Genomic DNA, 19,543 nt, shown 5'->3' with positions numbered 1-19,543 from the left:
CCAGTGGCAGAGTATGGTGGACAAGATCACTTAAGAGAGTTTGGCAGTGGACTGGAAGGATAAGGACTTCACTGAGAGGTCTCCTCAAGAATCGGATACCATACGTAGTGGAAGGACTGACGCTGAGCGGAGTACCCTTAAACAACACTCCAAAAACAAATGACCGCCCCATGACCTGAATATTTCTTTCGTTGCGTGGCCGTTCCTACAATTCTCTGTGTCGTTCTTAATCTTAATTCGCACAAGCTCCCTCCAGGTTAATATTCAATTCCACCCAAGAAAAGTCTGGCGGGTCTCTCCTCACATTATGGCTTGTCGTCGAGCATTAGCGAAACACTATGCCGCACACATCACATGTCCCCCTTAAAATAATCGATTTGTGCCCTTCACTCCAAATAAACGCTGTAAAAACAATGGATCACGGAGCTCCATCAATTCAGAAACAATTCCACATTATGTATTTATTTCCCAAAGATATATTTCCTGCAATGTGTGTCTACATTTTTAATACATAAAATGACTCGCAAAAGCGTAACAAAGAAAATGAAGCAGAGGGACGGACATCGCCAGAGTAGGCATCCGCCTCAGTACAGCAGTAGCCGGAATGCGTTGCTTGGACACCACACATCTTCGATCACTTCTCATCCTCCGTCATCATCACCCACACAAATACGCACTTCGATGTGAATATACCGAAAATGAGTTGTTCAGTCCCTTGAAATTAAGCTATACTCTTTTCATTCCAACAGTTTCGGAGTCAAAGGCATTGCAAAATAATCCACAATCGATTAATGCATTCGGAGCGTCGATGTGTCGCGTCATTGAGCCGATGCGGTGGTGGGGCGCTGGATTGGCGTCAGCCACAGCCCTCCTTTGACGCTGGGGAAGAATGCCATCTTGTCCAGCACAAGGGTGCCCTCGGATGCCTTCGCGCTCCGCCTGAACTCAAATTTGGATAGCAACGCTGCAAGACCGGCCTTGGTTTGCATACTTCCGAAGCGCATCCCTGGAATCATGAAAACATGCCCGCATAAAGAAAGAATACATAACAAATAATAAATGTTTTACGAAATAATATTAAGAATAAAAATAAATAATCAGTACGAATAATTAAGATTAAGCTTTTTATGTGACCACTCATCCCTCACAATACAGGGTTCGTCCGGAAAATAAGCGTACTGACTCCTGGGCTGGGCGCGCCGCTCCAGGCGCGCCCAGCACCGCTCTGACGGGCTGCGATTGGAGGGGGGTATGTTGGCAAGCGACGCTGAAAAAGGCAGTCGGCTCTGAGCTGTGGTGTAGTGAGGAGCTCTGTTAACGCGAACCTCCACGCTTCGACCCACGTCACGGAACGCGATGCCGAAGTTTTTGGAGCAGCGTTATTCCATCAAATTTGCGGTAAAGCTTGGGAAATCGTCTACCGAAACTGTCGGTATGATTAACCAGGCTTACGGGGAGTCAGCCATGTCCAGAAACATGATCTTTCGGTGGCACAAGATGTTCGTGGAGGGCAGAGAAGAGGTCGACGACGAGTCTTCGAGAGGTTCCCGATGATGCCTTCGCGGGAGCGTTCCAGGAATGGGAACGCCGCTGGAACAAGTGTATCGACTCACAAGGGTCCTATTTTGAGGAATATTAGCTTAAGATATGTAAAAGTGTAATAATTTTTTTTTCCTGAGCTCAGTACACTTATTTTCCGGACGAACCCTGTATCCTCAAATATGCTTTATACTCCCACGGACTAAAACCTTAACGTGGTGGAAGGGTTCGTGCGTTCTGATGACCCCTAGAGGATGTGCTGGCGGGCCCAAAGATAATTACTCGTAAAAGGCCAACCATGCCAGATAGGTCCAAGGGTAGGAGTCAGATGAAAGGCAACGAGAAATCACCTTAACTACTTATCCCAAGACTGTTAGGATGATGAAACTACAATTACAACGAGTCCCTACAATAATATTGTCTCAGGAAGGAATAGCAAAACGTTCCGAAATATACGACCAAATAAATCCCCCGGTACGGAAGAAATCTCTGCTAGAATGTTGATATTAACTTAGGTAATTCAAAGCAAAAAGCTATGGTTAAAGTGAGTGCATTACAGGTCCCTGTTCATCTCTTCCTATTAAATTATATAAGGACTCAATTTGAAATTAATTCTAACGTACATCTAACGCACGTATATCATTCATATTATTATTGTTAAGTAATCCACCGGTTAAGGTAGGTTTTGGATGGACACAACTACCAAATAAACATTTTGTGACTCCTAAAAAATCCAGCAATCTACTCTACATCAAGTCCCTCTTCATCTCTGAGTTCTTCATTTCTCCCTTCATCCCGTCCAGCAGCCCTATCCTGTTCCTTCCCTTTTTCGTTTGCCAAACATTCTTCCCTCTATTACAGTCTTCAACATCCCACTGCCGGTCAATACCACCTTCATCCACTTTTTCTGCCTCCATAGGATTTCAATGGTAAACAATGCTACGAGTACGTAGGGAGTATTTAGGAAAATACCGTCGTTTAATGATCCCCCTATTCTTCATCATACGTATGTTTATATTGACTTACAATCTATGACATACATAAGTACCGTTCACGTCATTCCCTTTCGGGATAAGTAATTCAAAAAAAGCTTTAATTTAGGTAAGTTCAATGATTTTAACCCCATTTAATCATGTCTTTCATACTACCTTACCATTGCAGGCTATGCTGCCTGTCACACCGATACATGCTTTTACTGTTCTGTTCCTGAGGCTTAAACCACGCAATGCCACGAAACATAATTCTTAGTTCGATAAAGAGGCACATTGAGAGCCAAGAGTTATTGATGAAAAAATCAGTATAATTTCCAAAAGGTACGAGTATATCCTGCGAATAACAACATTAGCTTTTTGTTCATGATATTTTGGGTTCGGGATACAATGATGTTTCAGGTCCGGTTGTTCAAGACTTTAAAAAAGCTTTCGACAAAGAATCACATAGCAAGATAGATAAAAATACAAGTATCGTAGACTGGATTAAAGACTTTATGACTGGTCGCGAACAAAGTATTGTCATAGATGATGTTAGCTATAATGCAGTAAAAGTCACTTCAGGTGTTCCCCAGGGGAATGTTGGCAACCTATTTTATTACTCATCTAAGTTAACGACATTAAATCCGTGGTAAATAATAAGATATGCTTATTCGTAACGACGCAGTAGTTACAGAGATACCCATAGTCCTGAGGGTAACATAATTTTATCAGATGACTTTGATGCTATACAGCGTTGGTGAAATACTTTTGTGTATTCGCCCCCTGCCACACACCCTAGCGGTGGGTTGCAGGATACTAAAATATCAAAATATAAATTAGAATTAAGCTTAAAAAAGTGCGCGGTGATGAATTTTTGGAATATCTCCCGTAAGCCCACTGCATCAGGAATACTGAAGCAGAAAGTTTATGCATATGTAGACCTAAAAATGCATGGAATGCCGATCACTCCTGAAATGGGTTTTGCTTAATAAGGAATATGAATACACTTATCAACCCTAAACGGTGGTTTAAACAGTGAGGAGGGATGGAACTAAGGTCCTTGGGTTATTCCCGAGGTGTTCCATCTGCATGTAGGTGGAGGTGTTCCGGCTGGATGTAGGCTCTTCAATCAGGGGGCTTTTGCTGCCGCTGCAGCTAGTATCTTCAGAAGCGAAGTGATTTTCACTGAAATTTTGCTAGTGTACACATACGGGTCAAATCTTTACACTTTTCTATGCATACATAGCGGGCAAATGTCCGTGAAATTCACTTTGGGCCCGAAAATCCTAACTGCAACCTTAAAAAAACCATCACCCAACCAGATGGAACAGCGCGGAAGTAATTAAAAAACTCTGGGGTCATCGGTACATCAAGGTCTTCGCTACCGGTGAGAAGAGGGCTCACCTAGACCCTAAGCCTTATTTCGAACCAGAGTGGGGGGGTGGGGGGGTTGTTGCCTGATGGGAGGCAGTTCCTCTGTCTGCACAAAAATTCCGTTTCCAACAACTCTCTGGCGTTCAGAAAATCGTACTTCTTTTGGATAACAGATAGGGTAGCGTCAAATCCATTACGCAAGGGACTTCTATATCTGCAGGCATACGCTCCACCCACTGGGCCTCCATACCGTCCCACTGAATACTAATACCGTCATTGTATTTGCTAATTTTTTCTGGTCCAGCAATTCTCATTGAGATTAAAGAGCTGAAGGTTATAAAGATGATGAAAGAGCGCATTTTCTAAAGAGTATAAATTTCCGGACCAAAGTGTCGATTCCAGCCTTTAGCAGGTGGTTTGTGGCGGAGTCTCTGACGCAACCCCTTCTCGGGAGACAATCACCGACCGCGAGTAATCCCCGTTCGTCGGGGCGGACCACACCACGGATGGCCTCTTACTTTCACGGATGTGAGACTCTTAGGCGTCTTAAAACAACCACACTACCGGGAGAGGATCTTATGAGGCTTCGCTCGTTATGGACCTTGGCGGCGTCGATCGACCGCTTTGCTTCGTTGCCCTCCCCTTCGTTTCACTCATATTGCAGTCAACCTTTAAGTGGGTATCTACATATTTAGTACAAGTGGCTTGCATACTTTACGCGATGGTCCATGGGTGCTTTCATTTACGCGAATCGAAGTGATCATGGACCAGTTGCTTCCATACTTAAAAAAATCAGGCCAACTCAAGTTCAAATGTGCACAAGTGCCTAAGCTTCAGGGAAAGCAAGGATCCAGTGGAAAACACTGATCTGCTCCTAGAAGCAATGGCCAAGGAGTTCGAAATTTAACAAAAGTGGACTTTTCTCGTCAAATAAGCGTAGGGGGACATCCCTTCCTTTAAATTTATATTCCGGAACAAATGGTCCACATACATGCAGGTATCACACCAAATGACAATAGAGAGGCGGTGGCACTCACCGATGCAGATCCTGGGGCCTTCTCCGAAGGGCAAGTAAGCGAACTGGGGCCACTTCTTCCTCCCTTCCTCGGTGAACCGCTCAGGGTCGAAACGATCGGGATCCTCGAAGTATTCCGGGTCGTAGTGGAGTCCCGGTACTGGTATGTGAACTTTGGTTCCCACTTCCACAACATGGCCGCCGTCTCTCGTCTCCGGCTTCCACTCGGACGCGTCTGACCCCGTCTCTTGAGCCGAAGGAATCGTCCACTCCTTGGTGCACTCCCGGAAGAGCACAGGGGCTGGAGGATATTTCCTTTGCGTCTCTGGAATTGACAAAACCCTCCTCTTAGTTCGCCAAGCAAATTTTTTCATTCCTAGCACATAAAAGCCTCCACTAATACTTTATTCTAACGCTTATACTAACAACCAATGAAAGAAATCCTAGGGAATCAAAAGGCCTGCAGCTTGAACCAGCAGTTTCGAAAGTACTGACGAGGTCATTTATGCTTACCACGATAAGGTGTTAAGAAAAGAAAACAAATTGAAGGAATTTAAAAAAGGAAAAATTGGAGCAAAATAGCAATAAAATATAAAATAGCATATCCTGAAGTAGGGCTGGTACGAAAAGTGAAAGTGCATTTTTTATAAATGAAAAAACGGCAAACACGGCTTGCATGGCCCGGTGGATAAAAAAGCCCCCGGAGTTACCGAGAACATCGACAAATGAGGCTTGTCAGGCCAACTGACTCGGAAAAAATTTTGGAAGACATTTTATTAACATGCATAAATTTTAATGTTGACCATAAAATTCAAGGACATAAGAAACAGCCAGCGAGGGCTCGAATTAAATGAGCTCCAAAAGACTTGCCCACTATTTAAGACAGAGAGTCCAGATGCAGAATTTATATTCATACCTGCAGAGTCATAAATATTCGCATCAGATTGCAGGTGAAAAATTCACATATTACTCGCGAGTCGTCGCTTTTGCCTAGCGTCACTTCATTCAGGACTTAAAAGGTCCGGTTTGGCTGCCAATCTCGCTGCACCCTCGGAACTGCCTCAGGCGCCATCATTCTCTAATTACCGATGGTGAATGAAAATATTCATCTGAGATAATTTTGGATAAACAAACAAATACTCCCTTTTACTAAACTAATCATTATAAGTGTATTAATATGATTCTCCTAAAAGCAAACTGGTTTTTCTCAATAGGAATTCGATATTTCTCTGGAAGAAGAAAATAGTGTTCCCTCAGAAGAATTTACGAGAATCATATCCCACAGTGAAAATAATAAAGCAGTCTTAAGGATTTGTGTGTAAACTATTGCGAGCGTTGTTCTTTTATGATTTTGATTCGTTGCAAAGGGTCAAAATTTGGCTCTTTTCGGATTAGTGCTGAATGAAAAAATATAAATACCTCATACCTAAAGTATGTCGACTTGAGCCATTGACGTATTCTGTGGAGATAGGGGGTTCTGCGCGACAACTTCTCACGCCTGGCCTTCTAGCCGGAAGGCTATTATGTACGAATCACCGTCGGTGAGGGAGACTCGTCCACGTATGAGTACATGCATACGGAATGAATGAATAAGGCTGCTCACCGGCGATGACGCAGTCCATGTAGTGCATCTTGGCCAGCCCCTCGTATGTTATCTCCCCGTCGGACTCTCCAAGGACCCGGTCCACTTCGTCCCTCAACTTGTTCTGCACGGCAAGGTTCCTGCTCAACTCGAACAGGGCGAACGACAGCGTGGTGGCGGAGGTCTCGAAGCCGCCGATGTAAAAGATGAAGCACTGAGCCGTCAGCTGGTCCATCGTCAGCTCGGCTGGAAGTGGGCAGGGGAGGAATCAGTACTCGTAGGTTGTACAGAGGAGAGTCGAGTTTATTAACCCCAGTATTCGTATGGTTGAGCTTTTTGCTTCACTGATTACATGGATATTAAAGATTTATAGGAGATCAGAACTTTGAGTAATGTTTAATGGATATTATGAAACAGCACCGAACTAATTTATAGGCTTGTTAGCGTTGATCGTAAAGAATATATTTATAAAATGGCCGAAGTGAAATTTTTGACTTTAACTTTTGATGAAACAGCATGTTTCGGAAAATACACAAGATGTACTAATTAACAGTCATGAGAACGGCAGCTCCGTGCAAGAGCGATTCTGTTTAAGCTGCAAATCGCCAAAGGTTCATCAGAATATCTTTTATAACAAAATCGTTTTAAAGGTGATTTTCCTAAAAAGAAATGACCTGTTCAAATGCATTAATACCCTCCTCATGGACTACAACCCTGACGTGGTGGAAGTACTTGCGCGATCTGATGACCCCTAGAGTTGTACTAGAGGGAGCAATGATATTTGCTGCTAATAGGATCAACCATTTCAGAAAGGTTGGCAGTTTGGAGGTAGACCGAATGTAGTCCACGCAGCACGTTCCCAAGTGAGGAAGCCTTTTTGGTAATGGTTTACCGTTAAATACACTATTGAGGAAGGCAATGGAAAACCAGCTCAATTAATTATCGCATGCTTCTATGATAGATATTGATCACAGAATTAATCCTGGTAACTACGGGACTCGTTCGGCTGAGCTGTATGACGTGCCAGGCAGCGGGAGAGACAAGGCTTTCGCGGTCGTCATCACGAAGTGAAGTTGACAACAGCAGCAGGGGAATATACGCAGATGAGGACCAAAAAAGTTGGAATATAAACTTGGAACGTTAGGATGATGCTGAGGACGGGGATCACTGGACATATTAAGCAGGTCACGGTTTTGCAAATAACGGGAGTGAATTCATTTAACATCTGTTGAAATACACCATTACAGTGTACTCAAGTCAGAGGTTAGAGGCTTTATAAAGTCGCAACACAACCTGAAAAAAAAGACACAGTCGAAGGTTTTGTGGTTCTTTAGGAATTCGTAACTGTCCACGCTTTTATTCAAATTCAGACGAAATGTGTTTCACCATTTCTAGTAAAGGTTTGTCCATTTTTTTCCTTCATTTTTTAGCGTGAGAGAATTCGATTTCCCACTGTTGTTCATGAAAGAAAACAGAGTTATTTAGTTTGAAAAGTAGTAACAACTGAAAGACTCACGGTAGATATTGAGAAAGAAGAAATTCGACAAAATCCATTTTATAGGCTAGGACATGGATCATATTCAGCACACTATAATTACAATTGACGGGAGAGAAAGAAATTCGGGACTGTGGTTTGCTTACTTGATCAAGACATTTATACTATCGGCACCTAGAAATTTGCTGCATGTCAAATGATATTTTTGTATATGTGTGTGTTTGCATAAATTATAGGTCAACAAGGGTGCTTTGCATTACCTTCTGCCGGGACCTTGGCGCTGTTTTCTTTGTCTCCCGCTCTTAGGCCGATGAGGAGTTGTAGGAAGTCAGTTCTCTTTATGTCATTTTTCTCGCGGTAGGTCACAGTGTCCTTGACTATTCTGGTGAAATACGACTCGGACAGCGAATCGACACTCTTGATGCCCAACTTGAGGGACAGTGCGGGAGCGAATATGGTCATCATTGCTCGCATGGAGTTGCCAAAATCCGCAGCGACCATCCGTCGCCCGATCGAGCGGAACTCCGAGTCGGCGTTCTCGAGGGACCTGGCTTCGACGCCGAAGGCGGCCGACCCGATCACGTCCGTCGTGTACCTGGCCATCAAGTCCTTCACCTCGAGGTCACCGCCGCCAGCTCTCTCCACTTCACTGGCGGTCTTCACGAAGAGGCAAAACAGGGCCAAATGAGAATGAGCGGCCGATTACGGTGTTTTTGCGCAACTTAAGGCAGAGACCAGCAATATCATCGGAGCGAACATAGTAATATATATATATATATATATATATATATATATATATATATATATATATATATATATAATATATATATATATATAAAATATATGTTTATATAAAAGTTGACTGTGGGTCATATCCCATCAAATGAATGCAGATTATTGACGCGAATGTCTTGAACCGTGGCCAGAGAAGATTTTTTTCAATATTACGAACGATTTAATATTATTTGTACAAAAATTCATTTGTGAAAGATAATATTATTCCACAATATTAAAAAATCAGAAAATAATTCAAGCAAATAATTGTTTTAAATTAAGAAATACTTATATCAAGGACATTGGAAAGGACAAATTGAGCTTCTTATGGCCTCTTTTTAGACTGACTATATAAAATAATATTTCCTTTAGCCGTAACGGATCAAGGGAAACACAAAAAATTTAAAAAGCACCACGTGTTAAAGTTAGAATAGCACATATTGGATCAATAAAAAAGATCGAGGAACTGAAGCATATCATCCAAATATGTCTCCACTTGAACTTTTGAAAAACTATCGAGAAAAAATCTCCGATGAAAAGGTGTCAGAGAATTTTGGGTTGGCCCAATCGATTGCCGCACTTTGTTTTAGAGTCCTAAAAGGTTGTATGTTTTTATGCTTACGTATGTTTGTGTACATTGGTTCGAAAACCGAGTTTGCTGCAAAGGGCAGCAATATATTCCTTATTTTCCGTTGAAATTTGTAATGACAAATACTTCTCTAACCCGTCACGTATAACATTTAAAAACATTTTCCAAATTTTTTCTGGATCAGTGGTGTGTGTTTCTAATCTGAATAATATATTTCATGTTTTAATTGCCCCCAAGCCCTATTTAAGCTCACATTGGTGCATTGATAAACTTTACGCTTTTCTTTGACCACTTTCATGTCATTTCCATTTATGGACTTTTTGTGGTCTCTATATGGTCTTATGGGCTATGTCCACGCTTGTAATGATTTCTGGAGTTATTCACGGATTCTTTGAAAGTACATCAAGTATGCTGTCACCTTGTGTCAGTGATTCAACTATTTGTTCTACGAGGGGGATTTGAAAAGTTCTCGGAATGGAATAGAAATAAACTACTTACCTAGGCGGAACTTTTTCATTTTTCAATATAGTCTTCCTATACGTCGATGCACTTCATCCAGCGATGTTTCAATGTCTTGATCCCATCGCTAAAATTAGATTTCTTCAGGCCTGCAAAATACCCATCTACTTTGGCTGTTAGTTCTTTGTTTGAAGAAAATCTCCGCCCACCGATGAAAATTGTGAGCTCGGGAAAGAAATGGAAATCTGACGGAGCTAAATTAGGCGAATAAGGCGGGTGTGCCAACAATTTCTATCTCTGTTCATGTATTTTGGCCATGGCAGCGGCACTTATGTGTGGGCGTGCACTGTCTTGATGAAAGATGACTCTCCTTCCTGGCAAACCTGGCCTTTTTTCGTGCATCTTTTGCTGTAATTGATCCAGGAGGTTAGCTTAGTACTTTCCAGTAATTTTTTGACAAGTGGGAAGATAATCTATCAGCTGCATCGCTTTCGCATCCTAGGAAACTGAAGCCATAACCTTTCTGGCCGACCGTATTTGCCTTTGCTTTCTTTGGCGGTGGTGAATCAACATATTTCCACTGCTTTGACTGCTGTTTTGTTAGGAAATTTCCAATCTGATGCGTTTTAATCCTGCGTCAAGAGTTGAAGCACTCATGTAGCAGATACTTTTCTCATATCAAATTCCTCTTTTAAATTTTATATGCCCTTTCAGATGAAAACCCTACCGTTTTAGCGATTTCCCGCACTTTTAGTCGGTGGTACTCCATGACCATTATATGCACTTTTGTAATAATTTCTGGGGTACATTTTGGCCGACCACTACGCGGATCATCACCTAAGGCGTCCCAACCAAACTTAAAATCATTTGTCTACTAGGCAACAGTTGAATATGAAGGAGCAGACAGAGTCCCTGAAAGTGTTCTGAAGGTCGGCATGAATTTCCTTTGCTTTTATAACTTTCTTCTTTTGTTGTATTTAATTACGTCCTCGAATCTCAATTTTTTAATCTTCACAAATCACCACACAGGAACAACAGTAGAGAGGCGTTCGCATCACAGATCTCCTCCGATAGCACACACGCGTCATGTGTGAAGTCAAAATTACCTATTACTACGCTCGAAACTCGTTGTGCTAGCTCTGACATCTGGTGGTGATTCCGAGAACCCTTCATACTGCCCTCGTAACCTAAAAAGTCACCAATTTAAGCTCTATGCTCCGTATAAGAGACTTCAATAATCTATTGCTTTTATCTGTAATTAGGTAAATCATATCAAGTCGGTATGAATGCTTCTTTCGCTAATCGCTGATTTTCTCTTCATTTCCTATTTACTTATAACGTTTTCTTCTAAAATATTTCCCCTTGAAATGAATTGTGCCTTCCTTCCTAGTAACACACCGACTTATTTTATCCTTAATCTGAGAATATCCAAGGCACTCGTATCATTTGATGGCCACTCTCAGTGGGGGAGCGTCTATTTAGTGGCATTACGTTAAGTGTAGCAGAGGGCCAGGGTGCCATTGGCACATCATTGGTACTCACCGTCCTCTGCAGCTGCTCTGCACAGGCCTTCACGACCGGGAACATATATTTCATTTTGCCGGACGTGAAAGTCGGCGAGAGTTTGTTCCTCAGCGTTTGCCAGCGACTCCCAGGCAAGTTGAAAAGAGTTCCACTCAACGGGTCATTGACTTCGTCCACTGGTATTCCGCGATCGTGGAAATGCGAGAAGTCCTTGACCAAGATCCTCTTGATGAGCCCAGTGTCGCGTATCATGAGGGTCGGCTCTCGTAGCATGATGAAGCCCATATAGCGATGACCCTGGAAGCGGCGATAATAGCTCCTGTAGAATTCGATGAAGGACTCTTTGCGCGTCATCATGCTCCATATGTTTCCGAAAGGGAAGAGAGGCCTCTCATGAGGGATGGACCGCTTCTTCCAATAGCCGTAATTCCAGGTAAAGTAGAGGTATAGGGCCGCGAAGGCAAAGCAGATGGACAGCCACACGAGCATGGGCAGCGACAGCGCACTCATCCTGGATTATCTGAGAACCTGAGAGAGAAACAGGATTCATGATGAGCAGAAACTGTTGACAAGAGCATAATTAGTAAATTTCGATCATAAACTCTGTAGTAACACTTGAAAATACACGACCAGCTCTGTTTAGAAAACCTGTTCATCTGCAGGAGGTAAATCCTTTAATGACGGGTAACCTTTATAAGAGGAGTAGATGAGGAAAATGCAATACGCAGAACGATGAGAAAAAGAACCAGATGGATTGGGCGGCGCTTGAGACGAAATACTACTACTACTACTTAAAGGTGGAAGGAAGAGTTTTTATGGATAGATTCTTTGCATTTAAGAGGGGGGAATTTGGTCCAAAGACATCAGATCAATATTAGCTCCTATTCCAGAAAAGCGAAGGAAGTCATAAATGAGGGCAACAGAACAATAAGTTTTATTTCACATGAAGGTAAAATGGTCCTCAGAATCATCGGTAAGAAGCTGGAGACCAGAAAAAATGACTACTTAAGGGATGATGAGTTTGAGATCAGACAGGGGAAGGCCACGCATGATGTCACATCAGTAATGAGGTCACTATTAGAGAGGAACATAGAATACATTTAGTATGTATTTGTCTGTTTTTCAGATTTCAAGAAAGCTTTTGATACATTGACTGGTAGAATCGATGAATACATTGCAGAAAATAGGAGTAGTTTGGAGGGATAGGAGACTTTTCCTTAATCTAAACAAATCTTAGACTGCCTATGTGCGCGTAAGGGATGGAGAGTCAGGATGGGGAGTTTTAGCAAGAGGAGTGAGCCGGGGGTGTCCTCAATCACCCATGCAATTTAACGTACATGTGCGTGTGGAAACGGTTAAAGATGCTTGGAAAGAGCTGGACATAGGGATGAAAATTGGTGGGGAAAACATAAAATCAGTTAGACATCCTGATGATTATATTTTAGTCAACCAGCCACCCAAGGGGAAAATTAAAAATTTAATTTCAAAATTCATTATTTGAATTAACCCATATTTGGAATTGAGTCTTCCTCCAGCATGTATAGAAATTTTCACATCATTTTATAGATTTTTACTTAATATTTTCCCTTCCTCTCCCACATCTTCCCTTATCACCTACCCATCCTACCTGGTGCTTGCAACCCCTGCCACACACCTTTCTGGAGATCGCGGGGTATTTATGTCGATGTCGAAGGGGTTACATCATTGCTGAGAACTGAGCTCGAAGATCAGTGTGGTATGCATAGGATAAGAAGCACCGTAATATTGTATTAATAATAAAAATAAGGAAAAATCAGCATTTCAAATATTTAGTAGGGTAGCATTTGAGCAGTATATTGAAGTGAAATAGGTGCAGTAGCAGTGGGGACATTAAAGAATAATTCTGCTAGCAAAATAAATATTCACAAAGTTTGAACTGATAACAATACGTCAACCTAAGGCATAACAAATAGTATCTAACAATTATTACAGATTGTAGCTTTGTATGCCTTGGTGTTCTAATGTTTACGATACAAAAACTATAAGAGGTGATTGGATAAATTTGTGAATTGGGTCGGGAAAAACCCGACCCTGAACTTCACAATGTATTGACCCTATATTTCACCCTGAACTGAGGTCAATTCACACATTCAGAGTAGGGCGTGATGGAAATTCTTTCTCATTACCCTGAATAATCCTAAGAAATTCTGGCCTCTAGAAGCTCATTTTTAGATCGTTTTGCCCAAAGGTAAGGAGTTTGAAGCCCAGGGCCCTCTGGTCAGTAGCCGGCCAAACAAACCGCAACACTGTCACCCCGTCGAGGTAAAGTGAAAAATTCAATGGAGAAAAATAAAAACAGACAATGATCTGTTGCAACCGACAATGAAATATGGAAAGCCAAAGATATAAATGATGTGGATGAAGAGATGTTGCACCAAGGAGAAAGTTCTAAATGGTGTATGACTACGGACTTATATTAAAGGGGTTCACGGCAGTAAGTGACAATTCTCAGTGAGCACCCAAGACTTTGTATCTCTGATGATGCTCACAACTGCAATGGCTGTATCACGCTTAAACAGGTCAAATGAACTAATTACTTGAGTTAATTCTTCTCCACATACTGTGAGGACGGGAAAATTTTCCCGTAAAAAATCATCATTGACCACAATAAATCAACAAATTTACCGGGCACACATAAGCTAAAAATGATCAGCAAGAGGTATTATGCAAGGCGTTATATCAGAAGGCGCTGATTTACCTTTCCTCTGTGCGAGAAACAAAATCAAATCACCCCCAAGAACTTGATCCTTACTTAGTTTTCATATCCAAAGACAGTTTTTGCATTAGACTTTCTCGTAATACGAAATCACGGAACAAAGTAAGGCACGAAAAATCGTATAAATTTGATTCGTATGAAGCAATAACAAACATAATTCATGCATAATAATGGTGACGGTTTCAGAATTGTTCGCGTGAGATTAGATTCGGTCTTACGAAACGAATCTTCGGCTGAGGGTTGGAAGCTAAGTGAAGATAACGCAGTCCACTCTCAGAGCTCAAGCAAGAATAGTTTTTATGGATGGTCCGAACTCAGGACTTGGGGAGAGTATTGACATTGTTTCTTCTAATATTTGCTCGAAACAACATTGAGCCCGTGATATTTACAAGATTTACCTTTCACTTGCGAGAAAGTTTCATCGATGATAATGTCAGAACAGATCGATATCGCGTACATGAGTATTATCGTGCATAAGCTACGCAAATGTAAATAACTATTAATTATTCAATGATATTTTTCTCCGTACAAATCTAACACTCGCGCAGGAGTAGGAAGCGAGACCACCCGTAATGGTTGAGTGACGCATGGGCGACTCACGCCTAGAGGGAAGCGAGGGCTGCTGTACGGACCGCAGTGGGTTGCACCCTCGTTCGAAGAACTGGACCTCTCTGCCAGATAATTGTCAGTATGTATACATAACGTCCGGCGACTGCCTCACGCGAAGTGCCGCCTACATTTTCAGTGAGTGTCTTTCATGGCATCTCGCCCTAAGAAATTCTTACGCACTTGCTTGAGTAATAATCCCGGGGATTTTGCGCTAACCCATGGAAACCGGAATCGAGAACTGGAGATCCGAAAGACGTCACTCTCGCGGAAGAATCAACCTCCACTCACTCAACAGCATCACGCTAGTTAGAGTCGCTAAACTGATTAATTGGATTCAATTATGCAGATGATTTTCAACTTACTATTTCAAATGTGGGAACTGCCTTTTTTACAATCATCCAACTTGCACGATTACTTTTTCCTGGACGAAATAGGTGTTGGTATCATTTAATAAAATCTGAACCCTGTGATATTATTAAGAATGCAATTCATTACACATTAATAATCGTGCTACATGCATATTTGTATGTTTAACTTCACTTATGGTATCATTTTTCTCACGAGTTATTATGCCGGGCATTGACAGAAGAAACGTATTCGGGGCACGCGGTGATTACGTAAAAATAAATACAAAACAGTAAGAGACCGACGCCCCGAGATTAAAATTCGCAAGCGCCCCCCACTCAGAAGGACAGAGTAATGTTTACAAGGTGTGTCGACGCCCAAGGTCATTTTGGCGCTATCACAACCTAATATTCAAAAGAATACATTGCTAAGAAATGTAAAATGTGTAACTGTATGCATATAACTCTCCATACATACCGATAATGACTCTTAAAAGCCAGTTTCTTTTGCAAACAAAATTTCCCAATTCAGTCGGTTGCCTTCCAGGTCCCTCCTGATTACCACAATGCTACGCGTCACCCGGACACCATTACATACCGTCTGGAGGTGCTTCACTGACAAAGATGCGTCGCATTCAATGCAGCGAGGAGATAGATATATCCTCTGATACGAAGAGAAGATTCAACATTCAGTCAAGATACACTAACATTCATCACACATGCGATAACAACTTCTCTGTGAGTGCTCCGAATGGAGGGGGATTGATATTTTTATAAAACTACTATTGCGTCACGCAACTTGTTGTTCACGGTGTTTCGCCACTCGTTCAAGCCAAGCGTAGACGGGAAGCGATGCTGCTCTATTCAGTGCTACGGTGCACGATGCCCTACGAGGCAGCTCTGTGAGGTGGTAGCAGCCACCGTAGGCGAAGTTAGTCCTTACGTGGATTATGAGAAATTCGTAGTACCACAATGCGACCCCAAAGAGTGATTTAATGAAGGTGTGTTTGTTAGTTGCGAATTTGGAAAGAGAACGAAGTCGAAAATCATGAATTTTCCACCTGATTCGTCCACTTCAGAGGGGACAGATCACATTCGTTTCGACTCGTGAATTTCACAGGACGCAGCTAAATTATCGATACGGAATGCAAAGTTCCCAACTCCTTCATTTATTTGTTTAAACTGCCTCGCAGAACCTCGCAGCTGAATGAAGAGAATATTGTAAACTTCTCCATTGACAAATGGAATCGGTTATTTATTCATTTTAGTACCCTGCAAGCCACCGCTAGGGTGTGTGGCATGGGATGAATACCCACCATACTAATTTTAACCCAAATATGACCCTACCGCGGTCGGACAATGTTATGCTGATCCCTTATCGTTCGTGGAAAAAATGACATCTTAAATCTACCTGTTCTACTCTTGATCTCTCTAACTTTATTGACGTGATATCTCCTACCGTAGTACGATGGGGGTAATAATGCATTTTCAAAATCACTGCTAAAGAGACGTCCTTCCAATTTATGCAAGAGATTCTGTATGTAATTCAAACCTTCGCTCCGTGAGTGATTTCCAGCCTAGTTGCTCTAAAATTTAGGATACGCTACTAAGTTTGTCGTAAGAGCGTATTTACAAATCTAGCTCATCTACGCTGCACGCGATCAATTCCGGCAATTAATCCAACTTCATGAGGATCCCATATACTTGCAGCATATTCTAAAAGAGGCCTAACCATCGAAGGACAACATTTCTCTTTGACCAACTCACCACATTTACCCAGTACTCTTCTAGTAAATCCTGGGTACTCCAGTATATTTTGGATACGCTACGAAGTTTTAAGCAACATGCATTCTTCATAATCATCTAGGAGAGTACAGTACGAGGGCTGTTCAATGGTGTGTGATCATATTTTTTTATTATAAAAATTAGCGAATACATTTAATTTTATGTTACGAATTCTTTTAGCTTGATGTGAAATGTATACACAGCACAAGTTTCAATTATTAGACTCTAATTGTGCGGCAGACGTAGGCGCTACAAGTTGAACCATCGACATAAATACCTCGCGATCCACCAAAAATATGCGTGGCAAGGGGTGCAAGCACCAGGGTGGAAGGGTAAGTGATAAGAGAGGATATGGGAGAGGCAGGGGAAAGTGAAAAATATTTAGTAGAAATCTATGAAATAACATGCAAATTTCTATACATGCTGGAGGAAGACAATTCAAAACATTGGTTAATTCACCCAATGAATTCGTTATTTGTAATACGAAAAGAGGGAATAAAAAAGACCACAACCATTTATACGACAAGGCTCCACCATAACAAAACAGGTCATGCAGAATTGAAAAGTAAGAAGGGGAAATTCTACTATCACATGGATATGAAACTCATGGTCCCCACCCTTAAAGACACAGGTAGGGAATGTGACACTTCGCTGTAGGCTGCGAATGGAGGGCGGTGTCCCCCCCCCCCCCCCCCCCCCCGAGAGACGAGTGATGGAAGTCGAAACAAGGGATTTGACATCAAAATACACGAGAATGGTGAAAGTACATGCACTTGGGTAAAACTAAGTGGATGCAGTTGGGTAAGATACGGTCATTTCGCCTGCTTCATATGATGAAAAACACTTCGACACAAAGACATTTCTTCGCATTGGGGAACAGCAAAAATATACATGGAGTCACGTTAAAACTATAGGAGAGGATTAGGAACTCTCTTCACGTTGATTTTCGCGAGATAATCGCAACTTTGCAGAGCCCACCATGAGCAAACGTCTAAAGTGCAGTTTTTGTTACCATAGTGTAGGTAGCACCCAATTAAATGTTCAATATTTCTCTCGTTATTCGACGATCTTCCCTGTGGTGCCATGACTGCTGCGGCGATGTTTATCGGTGACCGGTGGTGTTAGGTGAACCACCCATGAAATAGAATGAAACCCCAAGCAAAACGAAGAAAACCATGCCAATTCATAACCAGAGAGACAAATATATTAATGCAAAATCTATTGTAACATATAAACATGCAAATATGAGGGTGATGTGAAACTTTCTTGGCCTGATGATGAAAATTACAATTTGTTTTTAAAAAGCTTTATTTTTCAACATAATTGCCTTTGTTACTAATAGATTTCATCCAGCAGTGTTCCAGTGCCATTGTCCCATATATGTTGTGCTCTTCAGGAAGTGCTGCAAAGTACTCATCAACAGCTGTGATTGTTTCTTGATTAGACAGAAACCATTGGCCGGCAAGGAAACTTTTGAGTTTATCGAAGAGTTGAAAGTCTGAGGGAGTCAAATCTGGGAAATAGGGTGGATGTTCCAGTACTTCATGGTGCGAATCCGTCAATTTTCTATTATTATAAATGACAAATCTACAGTACTTGGACATGTGTCCTGCCTGGTATAGTGGGAGGCAAGGCATCTCTGGTCATCATCTCAGTGAAGCAAAGATAAACTGACAACAGCAGCACAAAAGATGCAGAAAAATGCTGAATTAGTTAGAATTTCAACTTGGAATGTTAGGACAAAGTTAAGCACAGATGAATTAGAGAATATTAAGTGAGAGGTTGTAAGAGAAAATAGAGATGTTTTAAGTCTATGCAAGTTGAGATGAAAGTATAGCAGAGATTACTGGAGTGACAGTTATAATAGAGTGGCATACAGTGGAGGGGAAGAGGGCCAGTGAGGGATTGCCATAATATTGTATGAAAAGGTAAGAAGAAGCATAGGTAACATAGAGTAAGTAATGGATAGTATATTACTAGTAGAGGTAAAAGCAGAATAATGACCTTGGTTATTGTTCAGATAGTATACCTGGTATATCCAGATATACCTGGTTCAGGTATACCTGGTTCTGGTATACAGCTACAGAGCAATCACGTGGAGGAAGAAGTTGATAGGGCATACGATCAGGTAAAGGACATGATTGCAGGTGATCCTGGAAGAAAAATTTGATCGTGATGGGGGATCGGAATGCAATGGTATGCAAAGGAAGAGATGGTGATGAGGTGGGGGATTACAGTTTAGGTATGAGGAATCACCGTGGGGAGAAAGCTATCGAGTTCTGCAGGAGATCGAGGTCAATCATCACCAACACTTGATTTAGACACCACAAAATGCATAGATACACATGGATATTTCTTGGGGATTTAGGAAGATATCAGGTAGACTATTTTATGGTTAGGCACAGATTTATGATCAGCGTAATAAATTCGCAGTTTCCTGGGAGTAGATGCTGACTCAAATCACAATTTAGTAAAAACGAAGTGTAGCATCAATCTCAAAATAATAAAACAGGGAAAACAATTTAGGAAGTGGAATATAGAAGCATAAACCAGGTCGACAAGAAAGGAGTGTTGGTAGACTGTAGATAAAATCATGAGTGAGGAAAGAGAGTTGGGTACTACATATATAGGAAAAATTGGAACATGTAAAATAGGAACAAATAATAAGGGATATCAAAAACCAGAAACGAAATTAGAGGATTCGTAAAAAGGAAAAGGGCAAAGAACC

At 41.6% G+C, this 19,543-nt stretch overlaps 1 protein-coding gene across 3 annotated transcripts; it reads right to left on the bottom strand.

Annotated features, from left to right (window-relative positions):
- Positions 1–453: 453 nt before the first annotated feature.
- On the bottom strand, positions 454–15,850 carry LOC139694196 (probable cytochrome P450 6a17). Of its 3 annotated transcripts, none has more exons than XM_071592632.1 (6): positions 15,629–15,850; positions 11,341–11,850; positions 8,237–8,633; positions 6,503–6,727; positions 4,922–5,224; positions 454–1,006 (listed from the first exon to the last, which is right to left on the bottom strand). In XM_071592632.1, the coding sequence occupies exons 2-6, from the start codon at positions 11,830–11,832 to the stop codon at positions 819–821; spliced, it is 1,605 nt and encodes a 534-aa protein (XP_071448733.1). In that variant the 5' UTR covers positions 11,833–11,850; positions 15,629–15,850; the 3' UTR covers positions 454–818. The 3 variants fall into 3 exon arrangements, with proteins under 3 accessions (XP_071448733.1, XP_071448734.1, XP_071448735.1); XM_071592633.1 differs by lacking the exon at positions 15,629–15,850 and adding an exon at positions 15,509–15,620; XM_071592634.1 differs by lacking the exon at positions 15,629–15,850 and adding an exon at positions 12,941–12,983.
- Between the last annotated feature and the right edge of the window lie 3,693 nt (positions 15,851–19,543).

Source organism: Hetaerina americana, unplaced genomic scaffold (assembly GCF_022747635.1).
Source record: "Hetaerina americana unplaced genomic scaffold, ioHetAmer1.1.p SCAF_5, whole genome shotgun sequence".
Classification (NCBI taxonomy): Eukaryota; Metazoa; Arthropoda; class Insecta; order Odonata; family Calopterygidae; genus Hetaerina; species Hetaerina americana.
Note: the sequence above shows the minus strand (reverse complement) of the source record. Positions and strands in the feature narration are given on the sequence as shown.

Bases quoted from the DNA above. Each gene is read 5' to 3' on its own strand.
- LOC139694196 (XM_071592632.1), bottom strand. From the start codon at position 11,832: ATGAGTGCGCTGTCGCTGCCCATGCTCGTGTGGCTGTCCATCTGCTTT. The intron at 8,634-11,340 runs GTGAGTACCAAT...CTCTTCGTGAAG, and splicing joins CAGAGCAGCTGCAGAGGACG to ACCGCCAGTGAAGTGGAGAG. The intron at 5,225-6,502 runs GTGAGCAGCCTT...TGTCAATTCCAG, and splicing joins CATGGACTGCGTCATCGCCG to AGACGCAAAGGAAATATCCT.